This window comes from Astyanax mexicanus, chromosome 20 (genome assembly GCF_023375975.1).
Source record: "Astyanax mexicanus isolate ESR-SI-001 chromosome 20, AstMex3_surface, whole genome shotgun sequence".
In the NCBI taxonomy this organism is placed as follows: domain Eukaryota; kingdom Metazoa; phylum Chordata; class Actinopteri; order Characiformes; family Acestrorhamphidae; genus Astyanax; species Astyanax mexicanus.
This window is the reverse complement of record NC_064427.1, coordinates 28,842,390-28,853,962: the sequence shown is the minus strand read 5'-3', so window position 1 is coordinate 28,853,962 and position 11,573 is coordinate 28,842,390. Positions and strand designations below refer to the sequence as shown.

General features: G+C 35.7%; 1 protein-coding gene across 1 annotated transcript; it reads left to right on the top strand.

The window, feature by feature from the left end:
* The first annotated feature begins 7,614 nt into the window (after window positions 1-7,614).
* On the top strand, window positions 7,615-11,029 carry LOC103023834 (la-related protein 6-like). The gene is made up of 3 exons (XM_007252485.3): window positions 7,615-7,825; window positions 7,926-8,133; window positions 9,262-11,029. The coding sequence occupies exons 1-3, from the start codon at window positions 7,803-7,805 to the stop codon at window positions 10,261-10,263; spliced, it is 1,233 nt and encodes a 410-aa protein (XP_007252547.3). The 5' UTR covers window positions 7,615-7,802; the 3' UTR covers window positions 10,264-11,029.
* The last annotated feature ends 544 nt before the right edge of the window (window positions 11,030-11,573 follow it).

The following is an 11,573-nucleotide window of genomic DNA, read 5'->3' as shown; positions in this document are numbered from 1 at the left end:
AACAACAGCAGGACAGAACAGAAAACAGAGCATGGCATTCATTAACTTTGTTTATATCCTAAATACTGACTTATGTAGAAATTCAGAAAAAAAAACATTTGGTTGAAATTCCTCTCACCATAAGGCAATATATACAGCTCTGGAAAAATAAGAGATCACTTAAACATTATGAGTTTCTTCTGATTTCACCAAATTGAAAGGCTCTGAAATATAATCAAGAGGAGGATGGATGATCACAAGCCATCCAACCAAGCGAAACTGCTTGATTTTTTGCACCACGTGTGGTTTTTTTAAAAGCAGTGTCTAAGACTGGTGGAGGAAAACATGCCAAAAATGCATGAAACATGTGATTAAATACTAAGGTCATTCCACCAAATATTTATTTTGAACTCCTAAAACTTTATAATATGAACTTATTTTCTTATTTTCTGCAAAAAAATGCTCTAAATGACTATTTTTATTTGAAATTTGCGAGAAATGTTGTCTGTGGTTTATAGAATAAATCAAAAATGTTAATTTCACTCAAACATATACCTACAAATAGCAAATTAATATATTTAGAAACTGAAGTGTTCTATTAATTTTTCCCAGAGCTGTATAAATTAGTCATACCATGATTTACATTCTTAGTGGTAAACAGTTTAATAGTAAACCATGCTAAGGATTTCTTTGAATGAAATAAGGAGTGTTTATACAATACTTACATTTGTGTATATTTAGCTAAATATAATATAATACATTCACGTTAATGTTTTCTCCTCTCTTGAGGGTAGACTAAGTAAACTGTTTTCTGAGTGAGTATTTTTTCTTCTAATGGAATTTGGAAGTTGCAAACCACATAACTACTTAACTCAGTAGAGCCTATTGTGATGTTTTTGTCACAAACCCTTAATAAAATATGTGGAAAGTTCATTACAGCACTCTCTTCTTTACTTTAACTCATGAAGTCCCAAGCTAAGCGAAACATTATGTACATCACAGGAGTGCATGACAGGACAGTGACCATAAATGTTTAATCAACTTACCTTAGTTACAAAATGTACAACAAATGTTTTTTTAGCCTTTAAAGGTCTAATAAAATGTTATATATACTTGTTTATACATATATTATCACTTCTGACCCCATTCCTAGAAGACAATAATGAAATATAAGTTTAGATATAAAATTACTTGTTGTTATAAAAGATACAGTGCTACAGTCATGTGAACATATTATCACACTAATAACTTAAATTAATTTAACTGATATATTTATTTTTAACAAATATTCAGAATTGGGTCCATACAGAGCCCATAATAAAGCATTGTTTCAAAGCATTTGCTATGGAAAAATGAATGAGGACTCAACATCCTTTTGCTATTTGGACAGTAATCTAGTAAGACACCCACTAAAGTAATAATACAAAAGTACTTGCCTTCAAATGTACAAATGTAAGTATGTTTTTGTGAACAAGTAAGTTTTTTAGGAATTATTTCCAACTTAATTGCAAGTTTAAGTTTACAAAATTGTACACTGTTACACTCATGTTAAACATATGTTTGCACTATGCAGCTACAGTGTGTCCAACAGGTCAAAACAAGTTCAAAACAAAGAGTGCACTGTAACCTGTTTTGTGTGCCTGATTTGGGCTTCTTTTGTATTCACATGTTTTTATGTACACAAGCCAGAAACAAATTTACAATGTTTTAAAGTAAATATTTACAAAGTCACCCAAATACTTTTGTAAAGTTACATGAAAAAGCTATGTAAGTACTGTTAATTACATTTCTTTTTTTATAGTCTGCTACTAGTGATTAATGTTAAATTGTTCTGTAGGTCTGCTGAAAATGTGCTGAATACCAGTCACCTACCAGTACAGACTTATAAACAGCCGACTGTACATTTGAATAAATAGGCTGTTAGGCTTAAACAACCCTAAAATCTTTCAAACTGGAGTCTTTGTGGCTTGCAACACCAGCCGTGACAAAACTGACAGGACTGGTTTTCCACACTCAGTTGAAGCCTTTAGACTTTCACACTTCATGCTGACTTGCTGAAAAACGTCTTTTTGTCAAGTAAAACGGTCTTTTATGGAAAGCAAGAGTCTGACTGTTCTTTTTATGTAGTTAAAATGAGATTTAACAGGCAGTGTTATTCAAGTCATATTGCTGCATGGTTGTTGGACATACAATTTTTAGGCTTAGGAGTATTCTTTTTGACTACATAAAAACTGAAAAATAACTGTAGGTTAGTACAATAAAGTAGCTGTAAATCTTATGGTCCACTTTGTATGAATGTGTAACTTGCAAATAAATAGTTCTGCTTCGATTAATGTACAAAGACTATGTTAGATTTTGCCTCAGGTCACACTGTCTAGAGCATTTCAGACATTCCTATGTTGAAGTTTCTATATCTAAAAACAAATACAGCATCTGTTATTGGAAGAAGCAGGCTAGTGTAGGCCAATTGTATTAACAAATTAACTCGTTTTTTTACATTACAACATGCAGTATCTTGTGAATGTCACCTGATGTGTGATATGCATAGTAGTATTTGCACTGCATCTTGATGAGTATGACAGGTCAATTCAAAATCACTGGTAATGCATGATCAGTATGTGATCTACAGTAATGCTTTGAGAAGAATTCTAACAAAATTGCTTAATTCCTGTTTTGAGGTTTATACAGGCATTTGATTTGAGTTGTTTGATGCAAAATATGTATAGAGACACTTACAATTCAGATTGCTTTACAGCGGTAGTGACAGGAACAAGACATCACATTGTGTACAATGCAAATATTGCACCATGTAGTTTATTTACTATTCAAACTAACCTGAGGATATCATTTTGATTAGTGGTGGCACCAAAATATCAATACTACAACCTGGATTATAGATTGTTTCATTTCGATATTCGATCCAGTGAGTTTGGCCATGTTACCAAAGCCAGTATTATACATTGATTTAATTTTGATATTAGTGAAATAACAGTAAATCTGAAAAATAAGCTTACTTTGGGTGTTCATGTATTTTTTTATGTATTGTGGTCTAAAATCACATCTTTAGACGATTAGAAGATAGTAAACACTTTTAGAAGTAATAAACACTGATAATAAAGACAGCTGTTTCTATTCCACAGGCCCGTAGCCAGGGGGGATCGAAGGGTTCGTTGAAGTCCACTTTTGGGGGAAAAAGATCCCCCCCATCACAATGCTGGCTACGGGCCTGTTCCACTGCTGTGAACTTAGTTTCTTCAGAATGGTTTATTTGAGGTTTATCTTCTCTAGATGTTTTTGTTGATATCCTAAAAACTGAATTATGTAGAAATTCTGAGAAAAAAATAAAAATGTTTGGTTGAAATTCATCTCATCATAAGGCAATATATATTAGACAAACCATAATTTACAGTCTTAAAGTCCAGCACAAATGCTAATTTGCCTGCTACAACACACCTACCGAACCTGGTAATTAATTTACAAAAGCAGTTAAAACAGATGTGTTTGAGCTGAAGACTAGTCCTTTAGGACTGCAACTGCTGATGTCTGTTTTTGTGATAGTAAGTGGAAATTTGATCTTTCCCATTGGCTCCTGTCAATATTTATTTGCATAGTGGGTGTGTTTCCCTTTTCCCTTTACTCACCATCAGTTTGTAGTTCTGCCCCCAGGCTACCTTCTCTTGTTTATTTTATCTGTTATGTTTTGTGGAAATGTTGACTTTCCAGCGTAAGTTAAATGGCTGTAAGAGCAAATTGCCATTTGCTGCATGGAGGAGTTTCACTTTTATGTAAAAACTCATTATAATACTCAAAATTTCACTCCCCAAACTGAGCAGAAATCTGTTCCTCCAGAACTGGAATTGTGTAGCCCTACTCTGCCTCTATCTCAACTTGTAGAGAGAAGTCCATAGTCAAATCATACATAAAGTCATGAGTCAAAATTTTGAGTTGAAGCTGCTAAAATCTTTACAGTGTAGTATGTGTTTTCCTGGCTAAGTTGTGCTGAGTTAGTAGGACATGCTTGAGGCATCCCTATCTCCAACCCAGCATACCAGTCAATCCTGAGTAATGACTATGTACTACGTTACCCTGTATTTACACTTGGTTTCAGGAAGTGTCTGGTATCTGTTATTTGATTAAGATTGGTCTTGAGTTTGGCTGATAGTCTACAGTACACACTCAGATAAGCCAATGAAGATTTGCATTACAACAAAGCTGAGCACTGACGAGAGCTGAACTGGTAATATGGAATGTGACGTGCTCGCATTGCAGAGAGGTAATAAAACGGCCCACGCCAGAGCAAACCTCGTAACTGCCACTTACCAAACCAAAAACATTCCTTATTCTTTCTCTCGCCTGAAGCAAAATGTCCTTAGCACATGCATACGGGTCACTACATGTGTGAGTGTTTTTGTTTTTATGATGTAACTCACGATTTAAGAGAGCCAATTAACATCACTGAACAAGAATGGATTACACAATATGGCTGCACAATATATCACTTTAGCATCAACACTGAAATATGCATCATTTTAAAATAAATTTAAAATTTAAAATAAATAACGTGTAATAATTGTCTTAAAATCTATCTATTTTGTATGTTTTTCTAGTTTGGCATTGTGGGTTGTATTGGGGTAAATTTTTGATACATTAAGTTTTTTGTATTTATTTTGTTGTTTTATAAAGTAAGTTACTGTTGTTTGCAAAATAGACAAACGTTTACAAAAAAAGTTTCTTTTAAAACTGTTAAAAAAATTCTCAAAATTAATAAAATAAATATTTAAATTAATAATGTTTTTTTTATTTCACCAGGAATATAATCATCATAAGAAAAAAACATGAAATATTGTGATATCATATGGCTCATGCATAATGTGCTCATGCATTGGAGATGACATGTAAAAGTAGCATTTAAAAATGTTTATACATCTTCTTGTTCTGTTTTTGTTCTGTGATTTTATTATTAATAATTAGTAAGAACATCAACAATATAAAGGAATATGGAATAATGTAGTTATGATGTCTTTAATATTATTGCACAGTGTAGAAAAAAATATACTAAAAAAACATGTAATGAGAAGGGGTGTCCAAACTTTTGACTGTTGCTGTACGAACCAGGGGCACATTATTTTTTGCCCAATATAATTTATTTTACTCCAATCATGGGTACACAGAGTCCATGATTAATATCACAATGTGATGGCAGTATATATACTGTATAGTGTTGAATAGAAAATATTACAAATATCACAATGTCAGTATATCATGCAGCTCTAAGTTGAAACCTGCAGATCTTTTAACAAAAGCTTTAAGTATCTCAAAATAAAGTATTTTAATAAAAAGTACTAAGGACAACAGTAAAAAAAGAAATCAGCTTTAAAACGTTAAACGTTCTGGCTAATCAATTGTGCTTGGGGAAAGCTGAAAATGTTGTATGTCCTAACCAAAATTGAACAATGCAGCTTTTTTGTGGCTGCAGTTCAACAATTAACATTCTGTACATTTTTTTTACATTTTTAGGCTGCTGAATTGTTCAAACTGAAGCATGCATTTCCAAAAAATATGTAGGGCAAAGTTTGAGATCCTCTCACTCTCACGTTTAAAAATACTAAAGCAGTTCTTAAACGTCTAATACACTGCACCTGTGGAATGTTACATGTGCTGAAACAAGCAGTTTTACACAGGGCTGTGAACTAAGGCAAGGTCTTGGGTTGCTACACTGGCTGTGTCAAACCTGCCACTTACTTACTACTTCAGTGTCAAGACCAGCCATGTGATTTGCTGAGAAAATAATACAAGTACAGGAGTAGGCAAACTGGCATCCATTTAGTAGACTATTATCTCATTTCTGTATTATCTGTATTAATCTGATGTTTATGATTATTTAACTAGTCATGTAAACAGTGTACTTTATTGGGTTATTGAATCTGATGATGAGAGATAGCTCAATAATCATATTTCTTAATGCATGTGTATCATTCTGAGATTTCTCAGTCTGTGCATGAGTGAAAACAGACCCTGGTACTAGAAATAAGCAAGCAGCATTTAAAACACCACTTGCTAGATTTTTTCTTTGTTATGCTAAAACTAAAAGATTTTGATAGCACGCTATCCAGCACATCTTACAGCAATAAGCACACCAACTGGCTCTTCGTAAAGTAGCCGACACACAATCCAGCACATCCTATAGTTGCCAGTACACCAACTGGCACATCCTAAAGCTACGGGAACATTCTATTCTATTTGCATGGATATGGCCAATTGTTGCCTTTTTTTAGTCAGCACTCCAACTGGCACATCTTACATCAGCTTGGACTTCAATTAGCTTAACCAGTATCCAATTGCGTGTATTTCCTCTGAAGTAGATTGATAAAACCTAATTAGGAGTTTCAAACTGATCAAAAAAATGTTTTAGGGCATTTCTTAGGAGCTGTTTCGAGGTTTTCTGTTTAAACACTGCACTGTGTTTTTGGCCTTGTTTGGCCTTTGCTTTCTTTCCTTCTCACTCTCACTTTGAAGCACTGGCTTCTGCTTCTGCTTCAACTCTTCCATCACTCACTCCTACTCCACTGCTGTGGCACGAAAAGCTGAAACAATTTATATTCTCTTTCCAGCAGTTCTCTCAGAGTCTTCTGTTCCAGACACTCCACCTTCCCCTTCATCTTCTCCTTGTACTTGATATTTAATTCCAAGTTTTTAGAACTATACTTGTCTGATATCTCTCTGACCTCATTCACGGTTTTGTTGCTCTTGTTCCGCATTGGTAACACATTTTTTTAGATAATGGTACATTTAAAAAAAAAAAACATTAACAGGACATATTCAGCTCCATTTTTTGATTTGGAAACATGTAAAACTTTAAATCAGGGTTTGTCCTCTTTTTTACTCAACAAAACAGATTATTGGCATAGTTATTGGCATAACAGTTTTAGGATGTGCCAGTTGGTGTGCTGGTTGCTGTAGGATGTGTTGGTTAGGATGCATTCGGCTTTGGGATGTGGCAGTTTGTGTGCCAGTACCTGTCTCATCCATTTAAAATGTAGTGATTGGTGTGCCGGATGCTGTAAGGTGTGTCAGTTGGTGTGCCAGCTGCTTTAGGATGTGATCTAGATGGCCATTGTCTTGAAATAGAGCAGAAGTGGTCTGGGAATAGAGCAGCAATTACAATACAGAGCTGAAGTGGGCATCAATTAGGTCAATAAATACAGCTAGAGGGGTCTTGAAATATTCAAGAAGTGGTCTAGAAACAGAGCAGGAGTGGTCTAATAATACTGCTGGATGAGTCTTGAAATATTCCAGAAGTGGCCAATCAATTTAGTATAATTCTGCTAGGAACAGAGCTCAAGTGGTCTTTAAATATTTCAGAAGTGGTGTACAAAAAAAGACAGAAGTGGTCTAGGAATAGCGAAAAATGTTCTAGAAATAGAGCTGGAGTGAACCTTCAAATGTTCAAGAACAGGTTTAGAAATAGAGCAGAATTTGTCTAGAAATAGAGCTCAGCAACTATTTTTGTCATGGGCTAAATAAGTAAGTTCTGGGGCTTTTGTGATGTCAGTGAGTAGAAATATCCTGAAATGGAAATGCCCTCTTCCAGCATTGTTCTCATAGGCGCTATCGATTGGCTGGAGGCTGCATGACAGTTTCAGTGGTGTGGGTGTATCCACTTATAACACTGAAGGAGGGCATTGAAGGCAGCTGGGCAGAGTAGAAGCAACTCAGAACAGCAGGATTAGAATTCAGCATTTAAAATTGACAGTTAAACACACGGAGAGAGAGAGACAGATCGAAAACCAGAGAACAAAAGCTTGTCTTAATCATAAGACAGCATGGACAGCATCAACAATATTAAGTAAGCTATACTGTACTGTTATTTGTTGTGATACATTATGTATTAAATACTTTAAAAAATTGTCATCACAATATAACAAGCTGTTTTTTTATCTCCTCAGATTTTTCCCATTTTCCAACGAGAATGATGAAGACATAGATCCTGATGACTGGGTGCCTCCGAATGCTGCTCTTATTAAAAAAATGGTCTCACAGATTGAACACTACCTCTCTGATGAAAACTTGGCTAAAGACGCTTTTCTTTTAAAACATGTGAGAAGGAATAAGATGGGTTACGTCAACATCAAGCTGCTGACATCTTTTAAAAAGGTAAGATGATGCATCCTAAAAACTGATAGGTTTGCTGTCTTGTGCCAGCATTTTAAGTTTAAGTTTATAATGCAGTCAGTACTAGAATGATAGTTTGTAATGTAATGATATTATTATAATATTAGATGATATTAGTATATAATATAATAATTGTTATTATATTATAATATTATATTAATATAAGATATATGTTTTTAAACATTAAAAACAGAGACCACTTAGTTCTTCATTCAGAAAACTGAAATTAAACAGAAAGTTACACATTAGCTTTAAATTTAAATGGACTCTTAAAGTAATCTGCAGTGGAATTGTTTACACATCAAGTTTATTCTGCGATTTAATTTGGAGAATTTTCTTTTTATCTCTGTCAAAGTAAACCTAAACACATTCAGTAATGTTGAGGTCTGTTCTCTGAAGTGAGAAAACCAGCAGTCTTGGACAGAAACATCTAAGGATTTGTGATAATCGGCTTTAAGAGCTGTCCATGGGAACAGTAACAAAATATGTGTTACTTTGATCATGTATTGCCTATAGACACTGCAAGATGAGTTCTGAAGTGTATAGCTCATTACTTTCTGCTCACATTCAGTCAAGTGCTGCAAAAAGGATAGGACTGCATTTAACAGTACAAAAAGTGGTAATGACCCAAAGTATGTTATGAATGTTCTCAAATTGCCCAGTTACCTGATCTCAGATTAACTGAAAATTTCGTATCATGATACAGGGGTTACAATTCATTATATTGTGATATAATGTGATACAGTAAGCAAAGCAATATATACATTTTTTCTCAATTAAATTTTTGAAAAAACATATTACCATATTTATAGGTTTACTTTTTAACCAATCAGCGCAGTAGGATCTAATGTCGTCACCTAGTTGACAGGGTTTAAACACAACACTAAATGAATCACTGTCCACATCTGTACATGTAAACTAATAATTAAAAATTAATGCCGTGTTGTTTAAATATGGTACAGTATAGCAAAACAAAATATGGCAATATGATACAATTAATTATGAAAACCCTAAAATGAACAGAGCTGGCTGCACATGAAAAGTGCTAGAAAAAATGCATATGTATACATGTATTATGTAAAGAATAATGATTTTTTTATCTTTTTCCAGATGAAGCATTTGACGAAAGACTGGCGGGTCACGGCTTATGCCCTACATCACTCTTCAAAACTGGAGGTAAATGAGGAAGGAAACAAGGTGCGTAGAAAAGATCCTGTACCAGACTCTGTTCTTGCACAGGTGCCAAGTAAGCTTCTGCTGGTCTGGAACATCACAGATTCTCCAGCAGCCGAGGACACATCAGTTCCTCACAGAAGCACAATGGAGATGGCTATAGCAATGCTAGAACCGTTCGGAAGCATCACTACAGTACGAGTCAACCGGCCAGGTAGAGAGCTTCCACCAGAGATTCAGAAGTATGGGGACAAGTACCCCGAGCTCCTCAAAGAGGAGAGTGTACTGGTGGAGTTTGAGGATTTGGAAGGGGCTGGTAGTGCTTACCACCATCTCTCACAATCTGATATCAGCTTTAGGGTTCTTTTAGTGGGGAGAGCATCCAAGAAGAAGGTCATGGAGGCAGACAGAAGGAATGGTAAGCGTGTCTCCGTCTTGAACAGGCGCATGGAGCAGTTGCAGTCCCGTGGTGAAGATTCATCAGCCTGTAGCTCTTCAGAATCAGAGTTTGCCTCTTCCTCACCTCTGCACATCCCTCGCTTTGCATCTGGACAGCTGTGCAGCAGCCCGCACTCCAGCCCAAGATCAGCCTACATGACTCAGCCTGGCCATCGGGTCTCGTCGCTCTTGGCCTCTGAGGTCTGGGGAAGTCCAGACACCAGTCCTGAAATGGGACGTCGCCACAACTTCCAGGACCATTCACCAGACTGCGGCAATTCCCCTTCCAGAAGCCCCTGGGTCCAAAAGCGCAAACTGGCTGCCATCCAAATCCCATCTTCGGAGGGAAACTCCAAACACAGCCAGACGAATGGAAGACGAGTCCTAAACGGGGACACGGTGCCACCTGGGGTGCTTCGCTTGCCTTACGGTCCAGATGGAAGCAAAGGCTTTCATATCATCATAGCTAGAAGAAGACTTCAGCAGTCTATGAAAATATAAAAAGGGACAGTTATAGAAATGATCCAGCTGTGAAGTTTTCAGCAGTGATTAAATGGGTCCGTATCAGAATACTGTGCCTTTTGGCATCTCATATCTTTCAAAAAATATTTTGATTGTCATATTTATAATCTTTAGACTGCACATAAATCATATTTTGCCAGCTTAATAGTTTGAGTTGTTTTACAGACACAGAGCTATAGGGAATTATGTTTACAGAACAGTTTGCAGCTGTTAATAACAATACAAAACCTAGTTAAACTGGTAGCTAGATAGCTAGCTAACTAGGAAATACACAATACATGTGGCTGAATTTATCAAGCAACTGGTTAGCTGAAACTGTAGGAGTTCACAAGGTCAAATGGCTCGTTGGTCAAAGCTAGCTTGCTGGCTAGTTGCCTGCCTTTTGGGTTGTGTGGGCGGGCTGGCACTTTAGCCCCTAAGCCTGGTCGCCGGCATCGCTAACGGTGCTAGCCCGATGTTTCAAGCAAGTTCGCCACTGTCAGTATTAATGCTAGTACGATGCTAGATAGCATAGATAGATAGTTGATAGATAGTTGATTTGAAATGATTTAAGACACTTATTTGTGTGTTAACAAATGTTTATAAATGTATATGATGAACTACAACCTGCTGAAGAAGTTTTATGTCAGTAGTAACATTATTCAGATGTGGTAGTATCGTAAATTTTTATTCTTATTCATTTTACAGTAAAAACAGCTTAATTTTACTTACTGGAGAAACATATTTCAAAGGCATGTAGTGAAGCTCAGACTCAGACTGGTGTTTTTTACTTTAAAATAAGGTTGCAAAAATATTTCCCTTTATTTTTAAGTAAAACTAGCAACTTTTTTTTCTGAATTGCACTTTTTATTTTATTTATAATTACCTGTCATTCATGTGTCCACCCTGTCATGGCAAGTTGCACAACATGGTTGACAATTGTACGGAAAATTGGCATCTGATGAAACATTGTGGACAGAGTGGCAGATTTTCAAAAAAAAATTATATTTGCTATGATATTTTATCATGATAGTGTGGATAGCTTCAGCTTTACCTCAGCACTGCCATGTCTGCAGCTGAAGCTGTGCACCCTAGGAAAACTGTTTAAAATGTCTAAATAGTTCCTTAAAGTGAAGATTAACGTTCCTTTATTCTTGTAATCTGTTCATTCAGAGTAACTCTTAAAATATTTTGTATTGTTACACAGTGATTGTATGAAATTTAAACAGCTACACTGCAGACACAACAGGCATGTTATATTGATCATGACTCAAAAATACCACAGATCCAGACACCTTGATGTATGATGG